The following is a 19,061-nucleotide window of genomic DNA, read 5'->3' on the forward strand; positions in this document are numbered from 1 at the left end:
GGTACAATAGGAGAGCAAGGTTTGTGGATATTGCCAACTTTGTTGAAAAACAGGTAAAAATCTTGACAGACCCTGTGTTTGGAAACATTCAGGACACTGTTATAACAACTAAACAAATGAATCACAAACCTCCCCCTCGCTCCAGCATCAGAGGAACCAGCTTCGCTACCACAGTGAATCGTGTGGAGAGAACAGCTCAACCTGTGAAAGCTACATACATAAAACCACCAGCCAAGAAGATCTGTCCCTGCTGCACCGGAGGACACACATTGGATGTGTGTGCGCGGTTGGAAAAAATGGCACACAAAGAGAAAATTGACTTCCTGAAGGAAAATGGTGCTTGTTTTCGCTGCCTGTGTATAGGACACATAAGCAAAAATTGCCAAAGGAAGATTTCCTGCTCGAAGTGTGGCCTAAGACATCCAACTGTGCTCCATAAGGATAGTGTGGCAACGGCAGAACCAGCTGAGAGAAGCATCCAGGTTACAGTGTGTGGACGACACCTTGGTTTCCAGTGGGCTTACAGGGGCTGGTGAGATGGATTGCAAGCTTCCTATCGTGCCGATTCAAGTGAAGGCGAAGAAGGGCAATAAAATCATTCTCACATACGCCTTTTTGGACCAGGGAAGTACTGCGGTGTTCTGTACTGAGAGTCTGAAGCAGAAGCTCAATTTGTCTGGGAAGAGAGCCAACATTCTTCTCAGGACCATGGGGCAGGAGAAGGTGGTCAGTAGCTACATTGTGCCAGAGCTGGAGGTGGCAGCACTTGAAGATGACAGCTTCATTGAGTTGCCAAAAGCGTATACTCAGTTGTCAATGCCAGTCCACAAAGCAAACATACCCACAAATAAGGATCTGACAAGGTGGCCATATTTAAAACACATCTCCTTACCACAGATTGAGGCTGGAATTGAGTTGCTGATTGGAACGAATGTTCCACGAGCCATGGAACCGCTGGAAGTTATCCGCAGTGAGCACAATGGACCCTACGCTATAAGGACGGCACTGGGCTGGACGGTAAATGGACCACTGACAGGAAACGGTGGAGAGGCCAATTACTGTGAGCAGCCAGTAACTGTGAACCGTGTGTCCATTGTAAATCTGGATGAACTGTGGCAACAGCAATTTAAGATGGACTTTCCAGAATCTGCTGTGGAGGAACAAGTGGGTCTGTCCAGGGAAGACCTGAGGTTCATGGACATGGTCACAAAGTCAGCCAAACATGTCAATGGTCACTACCAGGTCGCCCTGCCTTTGAAAAATCCAAACGTCAGCATGCCAAATAACAGGAAAGTGGTGGAACAGCGTCAAAACCATCTGAAGAGGAGGCTCCAGAGGGATCCAGTGTTTTACAGGGAGTATAACACCTTTATTAACGATCTACTTGGTAAAGGTTATGCTGAAAAGGTTCCTGATGCAGAGCTGGAGAGAAGTGATGGCAGGGTCTGGTACATACCGCACCATGGTGTCTACCACCCGACAAAGGGAAAGCTCAGAGTTGTTTTTGATTGTGGTGCCAGTTACAAAGGACAATCTCTGAATGAAGAGCTGTTGCAAGGGCCCGATCTAACCAGCTCACTGATTGGAGTTGTGACCAGGTTCAGGAGGGAACCTGTGGTCATCATGGCTGACATAGAAGCTATGTTTCACCAGGTGCAAGTGCCCCCAGATGATGCTGATCTGCTGCGATTCCTCTGGTGGTCACAAGGAGACTTGAACCAAGCACCATGTGAATACAGGATGAAGGTACATCTTTTCGGAGCTACATCCTCCCCTAGCTGCGCCAACTTTTCCCTCAGGAAATGTGCAGAGGATTTTGGACATGAGCATAAGGAGGAGACAGTGGACAAGCTGCAGCACTGCTTTTATGTGGACGATTGTTTGGTGGCAGTTGCAACAGAGGAGGAGGCACTGATCCTCTGTCATGAGCTCATGTCTCTGTGCGCTAAAGGGGGATTCTGTTTGACCAAGTGGCACAGTAACAGATCTGAAGTGCTCAAGACCATCCCAGAGCCCCGCAGAGCTAAAGGCATGGAGCAGTTGGACCTGGACCGGGAGTTTGTGCCCATTGAGAGAGTGCTGGGTGTAGAGTGGTGTATCAAGTCAGACACCTTTAAATTCAAAATTGTATGGAAGGACAGACCACTCAACCGCAGAGGCATCCTTTCAACTGTAAGCTCCATTTATGACCCTCTGGGCATGTTAAGTCCCCTTGTTCTGACAGCAAAAAGGATCTTGAGGGATTTGTGCAGAAGAGGAGTTGGTTGGGATGATCCCATACCAGAGACTGTCTCCAAAGAGTGGCTTAAGTGGGTGCAAGGGCTCCACCTACTGGACAACTTTGAGTTGCCCAGATGTCTAAAACCTCTGGAGTTTGGAGATGTTATTACTGCACAACTACACCATTTCTGCGATGCTTCTGAGGAAGGCTATGGTACAGTCACTTACCTGCTGTTACAGAATGAGCACCTCCAAATGCACAGTGCTTTCATTATGGGAAAGGCTCGTGTTGCTCCACTGAAGACAGTTACAATTCCAAGAATGGAACTGATTGCTGCAACAATGGCCAGTCGCATGGATGTCCTGTGGAAGAAAGAACTACACATGAGTCTTCAGGAATCTGTGTTTTGGACTGATAGTGCTTCTGTGCTGAAATACATTAACAACGAAAGCTCCAGATTTAAGGTGTTTGTTGCCAATCGTGTTTCGGAGATCCTGAAATCATCTCACCCCGCTCAGTGGAGGTACGTGGATACAGCTTCAAATCCAGCAGACGCAGCATCCAGAGGGCTCAAAGTGGAGGCATTTCTGAAGGACAGACTCTGGTTAACAGGACCTCCGTTTCTTTGCCAACCTGAAACAGAATGGCCTGTGAACCCTGAGCCTGTGAGTTATCTCCCCCAGGACGATCCAGAGGTGAAGAAAACTGCTGTTGTCAATGCTGTACAAGCTGAAGAGGATCCCACTACTCACCTGATCCATCATTATTCCTCGTGGATCCGATTAAGGAAAGCTGTGGCGTGGTGGCTGAAATACAAGGAATGGTTGTCGTCCTGTATCAGGAAGAGAAAAAGGCTAATAGCCAATCAGAGTGAAGAGAGCATGCAGCAACAGAGAATGATGGAGCAGGAAAGGTGCACATTTAAAGGTGCAGCTGTTCTGGGAGCTCCTACAGTGGAGGACATTGACAAGGCTGAGCTGGCCATAATTCAGTTTTGCCAGAAGAGAAAGTTTTTTGAGGAGCTCTCGTGTCTGGAAAAGGGACAAAATGTCAAGAAAAATAGTCACCTGCACAAATTGTGTCCAAGGCTGGAGGATGGAGTCTTGCGTGTGGGAGGACGGCTTAGCAAAGCAGCACTGCCTTTGGAGTCTAAGCATCCTATCATTCTGGCAAAAGACCTTCATATTTCTACCCTGCTGCTGAGAAATATACATCAAGAGGTAGGACACAGCGGCCGCAACCACATGTTGTCCAAGCTCAGGGAGAAATACTGGATGACAGGAGCAAGTACTGCCATTAGGAGAGTTCTGTCCAAGTGCACCATCTGCAGAAGACTTAATGCCACTCCAGTTTGCCAGCAGATGGCAGACTTGCCCACAGACCGACTCAAGCCTGATGAACCTCCATTCACATGTGTAGGGGTTGATTATTTTGGACCCATCGAAGTGAGGAGCAGGAGGAGTACAGTGAAGAGGTATGGTGTCCTATTTACCTGTCTTGTATTGAGAGCTATTCACATCGAGGTGGCACCTTCTCTGGACACTGACTCCTTCATAAATGCACTAAGGCGTTTTATAGCCAGAAGAGGACAGGTCCGTGAGCTGCGCTCTGATAATGGGACAAATTTTGTGGGTGCAGAACGTGAGCTAAAAACAACGATTGCGCAGTGGAACCAGGCACAGGTGCATGATGTGTTACTTCAAAAGGGCATTAAGTGGACGTTCAACCCCCCTGCTGGATCACATCATGGAGGAGTGTGGGAAAGGCTTATTAGATCGGTGAGGAAAGTCCTGAACTCCACTCTCAAAGTACAACGCTTGGATGAGGAGGGACTCCACACAGTTCTTTGCGAAGTGGAAGCCATTATTAACAGCAGGCCCATCACCAAGGCCTCCACAGATCCTAACGACCTGGAAGCACTGACGCCGAACCATCTGTTACTGCTTAAAACCCAGCCTTCATTACCACCTGGAGAGTTCCAAGCAGCAGACCTGTACGCACAGAGAAGATGGAGACAAGTCCAGTACATATCTGATCTGTTCTGGAAGCGCTGGACAAAGGAGTACCTGCCTCTGTTACAGGAACGACAGAGATGGACTGGAGTCCAGAGAAACCTTGTCGCAGGAGATCTAGTTTTGCTAATGGACAGTACTGCACCTCGTAATTCTTGGATTATGGGACGTGTCTTGCAAACTTTTCCAGATCGCAAGGGATTTGTGCGTCAAATTCGGATTAAGACAAGAACCAGTTGCTTGGACAGACCCATATCCAAGGTGTGTTTGTTGCTGGAGAAGGAGGAGGCAGCATGAGGACGTTGCTGACCTCTATATGGACTTTGTGTTTTCGGACGTCAGATGGACTTTGCACTAATCGGTCATGACGACCAGAAGAAGGAATATTCGTTGTAATGACTTTTCATGGACTTGAGCAATTTATTAGAGATTTTTGCATTATCGTTGAAATTGATATGATGATTTATTATGTCTCCTATTGTGTTTTGAAATGTGAATTATTATGTGAGACCTAATAATTAGGGGCTGGTGTGTAAGAGACATATAGGCTGAAGATGAGCAGCACGGTGTGTTAGAGTGTGTGTGTGTTGCAGAGGGGGTGGTTCACCTGGGAGTGGGCGTGTGTGCGTGCGGAAGTGTGTGTGCGTAAAGGTGGGCACTCACCGGTGACGCAGATGAGAGAGAGAGAGAGAGAGAGAGTCAGGGTTGGGAGTAGCCGTAATTTTTGTTGACCGCTACCGCTACTCATTCATTCATTTATCCATCCTTGCTGCGCTGTGATAGCTCTGTGCTTTCAATAAATGCACCTAAGCATATTTGGATCTCAGCGTGTCTTTGTCATGGTCTACTGTGGCGCGTCATAAATCTACGTACCTGAGGACCCAAACCTCATAGACTCTCAGCGGCTAAAAGGTTTGTGTTTGGAAGCCGCAACACAAAGTACTTCAATATCAGCAGACATCAAATCATATCTGACTTTAGCTGGTATTTCCTTTTGAATGTATACTGCCACCCCACCTCCATATGCATTCCTGTCTTTTCTAAATATACTATATCCCTGAATGTCCACTGCAGCGTCATTAAAGGTGTCATCTAAGTGAGTTTCTGATATTGCTAACAAATGAATACCACATGATAATATTTCCTCTATCTCAGACACTTTATTTCTTAGGCTACAAATATTGATATGAGCCAATTTAAACCCTTTATTTGGTAACTTATTTGACATTAAGATGGCAATTTAAATGTTTTTCCTTTTTAACTTCTTTTCAAATTGAGAGCTGAACCAAAACATACAAGCAACACAACTTCAACCACACACACCATCACACACACAACCCCACACCTCACTGCCCATAGATTGCTATCCATGTGCATACTCACTCACCTAAACGAGCAGCACGGTAGCTCCCTAACATTTTAGATAAAAACCTTTGTGTTAAACACATTCATGGTAATGTCTTGCAACGCAAGATCAAATTTATTAATCAATAAATCAAAATGACATTTTTAGGAGGAATGAACAACAATAGAGACCAGTTAAAATTGGCCTCTATTCAAAATCTATCAAACGTAATCTCATAGTCGCAGTTGATGAAATAAATAACTTAAAATAAGGTAGTAGATAACTTATAGGCCAGTGAATATTGGCCTACAATAAATACATTTGCAATACACCAAAACTGCAACAATTCCCTTTGCATAATATAATTAATTTCATCTCCTAATATGCATAAACATACCATCTAATTATGTCATGTCCATCAGTCATTTCCCACCTCTATTTCAGCTTTGAGCTGAAACCGGGTTTATCACTGTTTTATAGAAATGCTCAGCTTCACTACAGTCCCGATACAGTTTTGTTTGTCCATTGAAGGTTACGATGAGTGTTGCAGGGAACAGTAGTCCATGCCTCACCTCAGCCTTACGCAGCTTCATCCTGACGTCATTGAAAAGTGCTCGCTTCCTGGCGATATCCGCAGTAATATCAGGAAATATCTTCACTCGCATGCCTCGGAAAATGATCTCTCCCTTGCTTCTTGCCAGCTTCAAGATAGCTTCCTTTGCTTGGTATCTCTGCATAGTGACAATCATAGGTCTGGGTCTCATATCAGTCCCATGCCCAATCCTGTATGCCATCTCAACTGCCGGGTCACATGAGAGCTCACTTCCGAATACCTCCTTTAAAAAGTTTGTCACAAAGGCAATGGGATCGCTCTTCTCTATATCCTTTTTCAGTCCAAACACACGTAGATTCAACTTTCTGTTTTGAATCTCCATCCTCTCAATTTTGTCTTTAAACTCTTTGTTTTCCTTCATTAGATTTCCATTTGCGGTTTCGAGTATAGCAACCCTACAATCCATATCGGTCAGTCCCTCCTCCACATCACCAAGCCTCTGACAACATGAGTCGAGTTCTCCCTTTAAAGCATCAAGTTGCGGCTGGAATCTCTCGAAAGCAGCCCCTATCTCCTCTCTTATTATTGAGCGTATTAGTGCCGACAGCTCCGAGTGGCTCACCTGCGAGGACTCGCTCTCCATGGCGTTCTCCTCAGCTGCTCGTGTGTCATTCACTCCCGACAGGCCGCTGCTCTCGTTTAACGGCACTTTAGCCTTTTTGTGTGCTTTCTTTGATGCCATTATATTCCCCACATTATATTTCACTATGGACTTTGACTGAACAACTTGATCATCCGTTCATAACCGTATTTTTCAAAAGTTTGAAACGGGAGCTACACGCTCCTAAGTTTTACACACCACTTCCGCGCATGAGCAGTTAGAAAAACTCTCAAGTCTATCTAACTATCTCATACGATAAAGATGGAAGAGAGCTGGAACCAGACATTTCGAAAAATCAAAATGAGTTAACCCATTATCAAAATACTCTCTTAAAAATGTTCCGTCAATTAACAAATTATTAATTAATTAATTAATTATTGTAATTGATTATTAGTTTCAGCTCTTATTCTCAGAAAAAGACCAACATTAAGAAGAATAGACCTATCTTTTATACTCATCAGGAGATGTCCTCCTCTGTGTGTGTGACAGGTGGAGGTGGACAAGCAGGTTTTTCGGGGAACGGGTCCCAATAAGAAAGTAGCTAAAGCCAGCGCAGCGCTTGCCGCCCTGAACAGCCTGTTCTCCGGCTCCAAATCTACAAGCATCAAGAAGAAAAGACCCAACCCTCCTGTGAGTACATCACATGCTTCTCTATGCACCTTTAAATGAAACCACGTCATATTCAGTGCTCGTGTGTGTACCTGGTGTGTGTGTGTGTGTGTGTGTGTGTGTGTGTGTGTGTGTGTGTGTGTGTGTGTGTGTGTGTGTGTGTGTGTGTGTGTGTGTGTGTGTGTGTGTGTGTGTGTGTGTGTGTGTGTGTGTGTGTGTGTGTGTGTGTGTGTGTGTGTGTGTGTGTGTGTGTGTGTGTGTGTGTGTGTGTGTGTGTGTGTGTGTGTAGCCAAAGAGACCCGTAGCCTCGATGCTGACCCTCCCGGCCCTCGCTGCCAGACCTCCAAGTGTCCCCGTCATCCCCAGAGCCCCCTACATCAGCACAGCACCCACACATGGATACATCCCCCCGGGTGAGTTTTACATGGTTCACTATGCTGAGGAGTGAATCAGTTATATTTCAAATAAAATCATTGTAGGGTTCACTAAGAATACCCATTTTTAATCTTTTTACTTATTAACTTTTTTGTATCATAATTACTAAACATAAAGATTGAAAGGTTTAATGTGGGTGAAATGGTTGACAGTTTTCAGTGAGTAATATTTGGGAAAATACTTTTGGAAAAATACTAAATTTTTTCTTTATTTTCAACTTTACAGGAAATGTGGAAAAAGTTAGCTGTTGCGGCAAATCTGACACATTAATATGATGGATTCAAGTGGTCATGTTATTTAAATAAATAAATACTAACACAAACAAAACTGCTCTTATGTCTGTACACAGAATACAAACCTGGGAGCCTGTTAGCTTAGCGCAGAGACTGAAAACAGCTAGCTAACACTCAGTAATAATATTTACAAAATCCGAAGTGTAGAAATAGAAACCTGACATTTTACAGTTGGTGAAGCTACAAAGTATTTATTCCTTTTAGTGGCGGTTCTACATGGAATTACACCCCGGCGAGATCCCCTCCGAACCCCGCCCCCACCGCCGAAGGGAAAAAAAGTGGGGGGTTTTTTTCAGCAATTTTGTTGTTATGACAACGTAATGTAAATGAAAGACAAACTTACTTTTCAAGAATCAATCAATGCACACAATCAGTGGCGTCTCTGGCACAAAAAGACTGGTGGGGCCCGGTCTCGCACGTGCACATGCACGCGGGGGGCTGTTGAAGCAGTACACATATATTCGCTGTAAGTGAGTCATGTAAAGTGCACCTACCTGCTAACCTACTTACTAAGAGAGATCACATAAGCCAGGTGTAGTAGCCTATAGTACAACAATAGCTAGTCTGTGAGCGTTATCAATTTGAGCTGCTACATTAACCCTTCCAAGCAAGCCTAACCTAACAGCATTTCAACATGCGAACCACTGCTTTCGTGTTTGTTCAGACGTTCCGAAAGATGTTTCAAGTCCTTGAACCCTGTTGTAGTCCAAGCAGTGTCCCCCCCAAAGAGCAGGCAAGGAAAGCAAAAGAGAGACCCTTTAGCCACACTCGCAGTTAGCCATGCCTTTTTTTTTTAACCACTCTGAATAAAGGAGCGGTTTCTGTCCTTTCCAGACTGAATAATATTCAAATTAACTGGCTGGTCTGGTCCCAAACGCTTAGTCTCCAATTTCTGCTCTAATGGCAAGGTACTAAATTTAACTCAGTCCACAAGACTCCAGTGGCAGTTCTCCGGTGGGCCTAGCACCTGGCAGAAACAACTCCTCCGTCCTCAAGCAAGATGGGAGATGGAACGTTAACAGCCGCACTAGCAGAGACTGATGAGGTAGTGGCAGCTCCCGGTTCTCCGGTGGGCCTAGCACCTGGCAGAACAACTCCTCCGTCATCTTCAAGCTCAATGGGAATGGGAACGGCTAGCTGCCAGTGGAGCGCAGCTAACGTTAACTAAGTTAGGCTAACAGCAGCCACTAGCAAAAAGCCCACTCAGCCTCAACGACGAACAAGCCGTAAAGTTGAGCAGTGTTTGCTAAGATTATGTCATTCAGCTACACTCACTAACATTACTTAACTAACTCACAAAAAAAGAAATGTAAGTAATATACAACTATAAAGGTCTGACTCAATAGCAAAGAACAAAATGGCACCTGCCGCTTCAGAACAGAAACTTGGACTGACAAAATGTCTCTGCCTATCACGGGCAAAGTGAATTAACAAATTACTATTGCTTCGTTCAAATTCAAATAAAAATGCATCAAACAAATAACTCTGATTGGTCTAACTGTACAGAAATCTGCATCAACGGTGGATGGTAATATGTGACGTATGTCCTTCTATTATTTTTCATTGTCTATGGGGCCAAAACCGTTGTGCCCCACCGCTCATCATTGAAATTGCGTTGGGCAAGCGCACTGTGTTTTTGACTGCTAACCTGGTTAAACAGGGGCTGAGGGGTCAGCCCCATGCCCGTTGAGGAAGACTGCTAGGAGAAGCGCGACCATTACTCAACACGTACAGGAAGCGACTTGGAATGTACCAGACAGTTACAGCGCTACCATTGTCATATTATGTCATATCATGTAATAAACACGCAATAATGTTAGTTACGAAATAAAATACACATATATTACTTGTTGTTAGTGGGAATCGAATTATCGATCATGTCGTGAACTGCGCCACACCGGCCCCTAATGCAGAGACGCCCCTGCACACAATTCAATCAAACAAACACGTGTAGGAACTATAGGCCTGTAAATATAATATTATGAATGAAATGTGCGTTATTCGGAAGAAAGTCGAGGTGTGACAGTGACAGCTCTATACAGTGGATCCCCCGTTCCCCCCCTTGTCCGTTCCATTTGAGAGACCCAGAGGTGAATTGTCAACCGCGACCGCTCCCCTTTCCCCTTCTCACACAGCTTCTGTGCACGGGACCTTCTCAGCAAGCAGGGGCACCTGCAGAGGGCGCCAATTTGTCAATTCCCCACACAGTGATATGATAGATAGAAAACCGCTTCGCGGCCCAGATGACTTTTTCTTTTTTAAGTGCTCGCTCATGCCGCCCCCCACGAAATACCGCCCTAGGTGGCTGCCCGCTTCGCCCATGCCCAAAACCGCTACTGACTACATTAGAAGTAAAAGTGCTGGTTGATGGAAAGAGCCTTGCTAGCTGTTTCCACGTCTTCATGCTAAGCTAACAGGTTGCTGAGAGTAGCTTGGTTCCGATATAATAGGTGTACCAACAGTCTCATTTATTTCTCTGCCAGATATGTATAATTATTTTACTGTTTCAGTTCAGGTGTTTTGTCCTGGCTCTTAAAGTTTCATTTTGCATAGTCCTGCAGTGTGGTGGTTGGTACTAGGCTTTCTGCTTTAAACAGATGACTGTCCATTTAGATTTCGAAGCCTATCTTCTTGAATGATTTTTTGTGGGCCAGAGAGTGCCCTTATTCAAGATACAGTATTGAAAAGAGGGGACATCTACGGTGTTGAACACGCAGGTATGGCAGTGGTTACCAGGTATTGGCAGCCAGCTCCAACCAACTGACAAACTTAGCATAGAAATGTTCCAATAATTTATAAAGTCAACTTAGTTTTCCAAATCAATCATCAGTCAAAAATGATCAACACTTGAAGTTCTCTAGTCAAGTTAAATACATTTCCTGAGGCCCCCTGCTCCATCAACAACCAATCACTGCAAAAAGCTCAAAACACAACAACATTTCAAAGTGATGCACACAGTTGGGAGCGGAGCGCTTCTTGATGAAATGTAGGTTTCTGTGCAGAAATACTGTATATGCCAAGACATTGTACAAAATGTGCAGAGTGCATATATTTTCTTATATTTATTTTCTTTTCATAATCATTTATTTTTGACCTTCTCTTACAACATGTTTCCTTTTTTTATGTTTGCACCACGACACACCAAAGAAAATGTGTTGTATGTGTAAACGAACCTGTCAATAAACTCTATTCTGATTTCAATGTTGCCTTTGGACACAAAGTATTTAAAAGTGTGTTATTTTATTGCTGAAAACACGTCTTTCTTTTGCATTTTGTAGTAGTGGTAGACATACATAAAACATGCAGTGTACAAATTAGTTTTTGTAGAACTTTCGATTAATCCTTTTATATCTGTAAACATGCTTTTGATAAGTCCTTTGACTTATTGAAACAAACAAACAGGAATTGTAATGATGTTAAACCTAAAGATTCATAATGGATTGTCTAATTCAGCTGTAAACATACATACTGTGCATGGTATGTGCAATAACTCCACTGTGCAATACTTTTTCTCTTTCTCCTCTCAGGTTTTGGGGCTCCTTATGGTTACAGCCCTGCAGGCGCCCTCCATCCCTACGGTAAACTCAGTCACTGAACAATAATCACTCCATTTGGTTTTTTTCCATCACTACAACATTTAAGTTCTTTTTTTTTTTTTGCTTTGCTCTCCCTTAGGTTTTCCTTCCAGAGTTCCCTCAGTAGTTGTCCCAGTCATCAGAGTCCCCACATCATACCCCATCACCCACCTCTACCCCTATTAGGACCCTCATCCCCACTTCAGAGGAAGTTACTGGTTAAAGATAGATTCTGACCTTCATTTGTTATGTTCAGGACGTTTAAACATCAAAAACCAACATTGTATTACACAGAGCTTTGACTTGTAAACCCAATCAGTACCACTGTATAGCATGTTCCCTTATTCGCATCCAACTCGATCAATTCGGCCTTCAGAAAGTTGGCCTGATTTCAGAGTTTAAAAAAGAACCTCTTCGGTCATAAGTCATTATGCAACACAAAATGAGTTCAGTGTTTGATGAGCTGCAGTGTTTTAAAGACTGGTACAGTTTAGTATTGAAAGTACTAAATGAACATTTACTAAAAGGAACTAAATCTACAAAAGGGAATAAAATTAAGCCGATTGTGAAATGTAAACAATACAGACCCCTAACTTCTGTAAGACAATAAGCATATTTTATTAGGTATTAAAATGATTAAACAGATTCTTAGGTACACAAACTACTTATCCAATGTAGGAAAATTAAACAAAAAACTGTAGAAAGGAACCAAACTTCCTCTTTATTGGATGATTAATTTCCTAAATCCTGAAGAACCAGATCAATTAAACCCATAGCAAGGGAGAAAAAACATGTGGTCATAACTAAATATTTTATAAAACGTTTTCATCCACCGAGGGAACCAATTCGTTGCAGTTTTTAGTAGGTATTTATTTACTTTTCTATGTTGTGTACTGTAGTTGTTTTACTGTGTAAGTGTCTGACTACATTTTGACTGTAGGAAATTGAGAGCCTCTGTATGGAACTAAATCAAATACTATACATCCAAGGGAACTGAAACTAAATAAATATTCAATGCAAGGAAATAAAAGTCTAACAAATGCCATATTTCCAGTGTAGTCCAGTACTGCGAACAAAAAAACAAAAAATAGGGCACTAGTCATACACGTATTATTAAGTATCCACTGTATGGATTTAAACAGTCATTGTTAGGAAGTAACAATAACAACCTACCACACCAAACTTTACAGTGCCGAATATCAGGGAACTAAATAAATAAACTGCATTAATCGAAACATTTTCTGTGGGGAACTAAAGAAATGAGGGTACTAAATAAACACTGATTATTAAGAACAGTATGGAACTAAACAGTCTGTAATGAAAGAAAACATAGATAATAATAGTAGGGAACTAACTCGTTACCGCTGTAACACTTTGGGAGGCTGTGGCGCAGTAATGTTAGTGTGCTGATCTTCGGATCAGGGGAGCACTGGTTCAATCCCCACTGCAGCAGCATGTCGTTGTGTCCCTGGGCAAGACACTTCACCCCAAAGTGAAGTAATTAATACAAAAAACATATACTATGAAATGAATTTGATCAGAGATCTTCTTTGTGAAAAGGTGAAATTATTCCTTCAATTACTCCTCATGAAAGTGAATGCTGTTTGTGTTTGATTCTGCTTTTCTAATGATTTAAAGAATTTCGGTTGAGATAAAAAAAAAGAAAGATAAATAACATTTGGTTTGCACTGAGAATATTTTTCTGTTTTTGGATGGTGAAAATCCAGGTTTACATTTGCTGTTGAGTATTTTTAGCTGTTGTTGCTTTTCGTGATGAGTAAAAATACTTTCTTTTCAGAAAGAGATTTAATTCTGACCTGTTTGTAGGTTATATTCTGTTGAAATAAATGAATATTTTTGTCTAGAGATGAGTAACTTGTACTTTGTAAAGCTCTCAAAACACAGTTGCTGGTTCATTTATCAATTTTCCGTGATGTGGCCATGCACTTCAAAGTTACAATCGCTCAGCTGGCATTTAGCTATCCCCTTTAGCTCCCAACAGCAATTTTCCAATCATATTTTAGCATCTGTTACGAGGAAAGAACTGTTTTATCAAGCTTTAGATTCATCCACATGTTGAAGCGTTTAGCATGGAGCCGTAATAACAGAATTGTAATGGTGACAAAATAGAGTGGTGCATTGATGAACAATCGCTGTAGGCAGACTTCAAAGTCAACATTTCAAGTTCTCCCTAGACAAAAATCAATGGGATTTTTCCATTCTATTTCAGTATGTTGCAGAGAAAAAACCTCTGTGGCAAAAACATGTTCAAGATACTTATACATTTTATTCAGCATGATAATATTCACAAATGATCATCACTTTTGACTTCTCAAGCGTAAATGCTATCTCCAGAAGCAAAAAGCTAATGCTATAAACTAACTAAATCACGGTCAAAAAAAACATTGACTTCGAGATGAGGGAATATATAGTGCTAACTCATTTCAAGATTGTTGGGCTCGTTCCTGCACCACTTCTAACAAAACTGGCTAGTAGACTTCAGCTTGTTTTAAGCTTGTCTTCATAGATTTAAAACCCAAGTAGCTAATGTTAGCCGAAAACTAGCTAGCTAGACAGCTCATCGAATCTGTCAGTATCACACTTCAATTCAGTCGTCATAAGTCTGCTTCTTTTTCAAATTGAGCCTCATTGTTCAAATAAAACCTATAAACTTTAATAACCAAACCTGCAATTAATATCCTTGTAAAACTACATAATGTACCATGCATAAACTGGAAGTTTGACAAGCATAGCAAAGATAGGAATGATGGTCCGAACTTTCAAAATAAAAGCCAAGTTGTAATGTCTATGTATTGTATTTTAAGTAAAAGCTGCAGCAGGCTGTTTCACAAATTTAGCCGTTTGTTATAGCTTGCAAACACCCAGAAACCACCTGTGCTGGAGACGCTTGTAGAGAAACATTGTAATGCTGATTTAAAACAAAGTGATAGGGTACACTGAATCTCCTGAGCACTAAGAATGTCTGGGAGCTACTTTCTGAGAGCAGCTACAAAAAGTATATATTCTGCTTTAAATATGCATCCTTGTCTCTGATCACATGGTTAAAGCCATTCATTCTCGTCACCTCAGAGTTCAGGAGAAAGAGGATCTGCATTAAGTGCTGTTGATTACTTCTGTTAACCCCGGTTGCTCGTGTCTTCTGTCTGTAGGCGGCCTGTACATCGACAGTGCCTTTTACCAGCCGCAGACCATAGCCACACCTATCATCATCCACCTGGGCCCTCAGGATCTTTTCTGACCCAACCGACTCACCGAGGCCAAACTCTGCATCAGCCTCGGCCTCCCGTTTAACCCCTCGCCCTTTTTAAACTCTGCCAGCGCCTCTCAATTACTGCAGCGCCACTCCCCGGGGACTCTCCTTCCACACGAGACACGGCAGCAATATTGAAAGCAATATGGAGGAGACAACACTGCAGGCAACTCTGCAAGTCAAGGTCGGGTTTTAGTGAAGAGGCGAGACTTTGTACGCCAGCTCTCTCAGAAAATGTCAATAAAACACAAAGCAATAAATCTCCTGCCTTTGGGTATCTCAACATGTTCCAAAGCCTCTACAGCAGAATTCAAACAGACCATCAACGCCGGCACACCACAATGTGACCTACTGTATGTAAATATATTTACTATCTGTATATATGAATGTTTGTGAGTTTTGAATATATATATATACACATGTTGATATGTTTGAATATGTAAAACCCGCTGACAGGTAAAGAAAGGTATTTATAATATATCTCTGAATGTAAATACAAAAGTAGCTTTGTATTTAAAGCAATGTTATCTATGAATATTAATTCATTTTACAAACTCTATTACACTATTGGTATGCTGGTATATATTCCCTATTTATACATGATAAAATATAGTAAACAAAGAATTGATTTTCCTTAAGAGAAATACTATTTGACAATATCAGGTTTTAATGATTTATTTTCCAACTAATAATCTCTTAAATCGAAGGTTTGTTAGCAGTCATAAAGTCCACTTATGTCACACGTCTGTTGGGTTTAAATCAAGATCACAGAGGACAAATATTAAAGGTCGCAACATGATTAAAGGAAGAGGAAAGGAAAACAAATCTCTAATAACTTGTTGCTATGTAGGAGACGGAAAAGGGGTTATATCTAGGATGATATATACTGTATATCACCCTAGATATTGCTGCAGTTGAATGGTGACAAAATAGAGTGGTGCAGTGATGATGTATTGTTCTAGTCCAACCCACAAGTGAGAATCACTAGGGCCCTCTCGACAAAAACCAAAGGGATTTTTACATTTCGGTAAATCGCTGAATATAAGCCCTCTGGCAAACACAAATTTATGATACTTACACAAGTTGTTCAGCAGGATAATCTCCACTTATTATCACCACCTAATGATTTCAGAGCAGTAAATGCAATTGCTTGAAGTCAAAAGCTAAAATAAGGCTATAAACAAACAACATCACAGTCGTACGTCACCACCGCTATCTGAAGGCGGAATGGTGTCACTGAGATGACGTTTAGTCATTTATTTAGTCACTTGTTAGCAACCGCCAAGTTTAAGACATATAGAAGCTTCGTACCTTCATGAGTGGGGTATTTACTGCAAATTTTAAGTCATAAAACCAAACGTGAAAATCTCTATAGCTTGTTTCTAGCACAGACCTGATTTCAGGCATCTACTGGAAAAAATAAACGTTGACTTCAAGACGAGGGACCCAAAAGTGGTCAAATACTGGCTCATTTCAGGGTTTTTCTAGGACTTGTTCCGGCACCACTCTATAACATCACTTCCTAGTAGGCTATAGCTTTTTAAAAGCTTGTTTTCAAAGAATTTAGATGTCAACTAGTGTTATTAAAAAAACCTGAAATTTGGATAAATATTTAAGAAGAACATATCCCGTTTGGAAAAAATGAGTGTTTTAATGTTTCAAAGTAATCCAAACCAGGCTACAACAGCGCTAACTATTAGCACCTCACTGTCCACCAAACCTCTTAGAACTGAGGAAGTGGAACCAGATGAAATGACCTGCTAATATTTTGGTGTTGCTTTATTCCTTACTGCAGCCTGACTGAAAGCACAAGTGTTTAAAGCAATACTTCACTCAGGAACCTTCAAACTAAATCTGATCATGTGAAACAAACAAACGAAAGAAAGGTGCGGGAAAACTGCTCGTTACTGTCGACGAGACGATGCTAAAACAGAATGTAAACGCCACCGTGGATGTTACAAACACCTGATGTAATTATAGTGAATGTCTCTGGTCGAATGTAAAATCACATTTAAACCCATTTAACAAGAATCCAAGTCACAAGAGGAGATTGTACTATATGTTTATTTCCTTTTCTTTAAATAATTATTCGGTTCATGGATTCATAGGAACACATTTTGTAAAACACGCTAGACATTTTTGTTCCAGGAAAATTGGCCAAACTACAAATACTATAATTTTCTGTCACAATTATAAATGTTTTTAGGGAGAATAACCAACTGATCCAGTGAATCCAGTCCCTATAAATTAACATATCCTTTGTAAAATTGTTGGTTCTTGTCTCATTCAGTAGTTTTGGCATGTCTAAACTTCCATACTCCGCTCCAACAGTTTTCTCTGGGATTATGTGTGAAATCAAAGAGGCTTTTATGATTTGTAACAGTCGTGCAAAACCTGGAAATTAAAAAGAAAGTGTAACAAGAAAAGACGAGGCATGACAGACATTTGGAGAGATGTGTTTGGTGTGTGTTCCTGACCTCTTCTACTTCATCAGTTTTTTTTTCTTTCAGTCATACTTGGCTGCTGCGTAGCTAATTACATCTGAGGGAACAGAGAGAGTGAAAGAAACAATGGATTACACACACTGAGAGAATCAAATAAAGGCCCAAAACAAGACATGTGAACCAGCTGCTTGAATGAGAAAGCTGAAGCATTTAATGAGAAAAGATGTGTTTGTAACTCTACAGGAAGCTTATTTGGTCTCCAGTATCCCACTGATGTCAGCCAATTCTCACCTCAGTGCTACACCACATGAAAGCCATAAGACTGTTACAACATAGGAGACTGAAAACACATTTTAATTTGTCACTGGTTTAAAAATCCTTCCACTTATTGTCCTGGTAACATCCAGTTGTTGCCAGAGGCATAGCACAGCGGAGGCAGATCAAAACCCTCCATCAGTCAAAGTGTTGATGTTTTTACCTGTAGGTTTATGACTGGAATATCTATATAGATCTATTAAATAAACTAACTTCTGCAGCAGTGAGTATTATTTAAAGCACTTCAGTCACATGTTAAAAACCCATGTCATTTAGGGGGAAGAGTTCCCAAAAACACTTTAAAGGGGCCCAATTATGCAGATTTTCAGGGTCATATTTGTGTTTAGTTCCTCTACTGGGACATGTCTCCATGCTCTAATGTTCAAAAAGCTCTTTATGTTTCTCATACTGCCTGTGCTGCAGCACCTGTTTTCACCCTCTGTCTGAAACCAGAGCCCTGTCTGCTCTGATTGGTTAGCTGGCTGGCCCTGTTGTGATCAGTCAACCGGTTAGAGATGTCCTCTCCCTTAACCAAGTGATTTTAAACCAGTTTGCCGTCAGTGATAGTCAGCTGTGCTGTGGGAAAATGTACAATTTCACTTAATCGGTCGGACAATTGTATTTAGTTGTTGCCAATAAAAGCCAACGGTTCCATGTTCCCAAGCAAATTTAATCCTGTCACTTCAAAACAAGAACACAGCCTATTTTGTTCGCCTGCATTGACAAACTGAGAAACGGATAATGTTTATGAGAAGAAATACAAAGAGAGAGTTCTCAAAGCTGGCTCGATCCTAACGCAAAAAAATGTGATAGATCATCCATTAGCCTTGTTAAGCATCCTCCATCAGTATGTGGTGTTGAAATTCAGACTGACACAAATCAGCACTTTCCCAGATTTGTTACAGTGCTGAAAGTGCGTGACAACAGAATGTAATAAAGGCTGCTATCATCAGACTTCAGCAAGCCTGCAGACTTGAACCCTCATGATCCTTCAGCCAAAATAAAAACTCTTGCAGGGATTACTGTTTGTTATTCCTAGCAAAGAAATCACGGATGTTTCATGTTCGGTGAGGCAGAAGCCTGCGAATGCAGATGGCGAGGATTTCGGTATCAGATGGAGGTTTAGATCCTGCTGGTATTTTTAGCTGTGAGAAAGAAGCCAGAAGGTGTTGGATTACGCAACGTGGGTACATGCAGCCCTCACTGATGGCAGGCTGTCATCTTACTGTGGCGCTCGGGACCATGATGCACTGCAGCGCAAACACATTTTTTCACATCGCAAAGACCTCTGGCATCAGATCGATGAAAAAAGGACGATCCCACTGTA

The 19,061-nt window shown here is 41.8% G+C and overlaps 1 protein-coding gene across 2 annotated transcripts in view; it reads left to right on the plus strand.

Moving 5' to 3' along the window:
* LOC134873216 (spermatid perinuclear RNA-binding protein-like) overlaps window positions 1-18,002 on the plus strand; it is a 95,614-nt gene extending 77,612 nt beyond the window's left edge. The window contains exons 15-18 of one of the 2 annotated variants that reach the window (XM_063896679.1): window positions 7,282-7,422; window positions 7,691-7,814; window positions 11,657-11,707; window positions 14,875-18,002. In XM_063896679.1, the coding sequence (XP_063752749.1) occupies window positions 7,282-7,422; window positions 7,691-7,814; window positions 11,657-11,707; window positions 14,875-14,963 (405 nt within the window). In that variant the 3' untranslated portion in view covers window positions 14,964-18,002. Of the gene's footprint in view, window positions 1-7,281; window positions 7,423-7,690; window positions 7,815-11,656; window positions 11,708-11,804; window positions 13,569-14,874 lie in introns of those variants that run through there. The other variant, XM_063896680.1, reaches the window with a different exon arrangement.
* Window positions 18,003-19,061: the final 1,059 nt, after the last annotated feature.

This window comes from Eleginops maclovinus, chromosome 12, assembly GCF_036324505.1.
Source record: "Eleginops maclovinus isolate JMC-PN-2008 ecotype Puerto Natales chromosome 12, JC_Emac_rtc_rv5, whole genome shotgun sequence".
Lineage (NCBI taxonomy): Eukaryota > Metazoa > Chordata > Actinopteri > Perciformes > Eleginopidae > Eleginops > Eleginops maclovinus.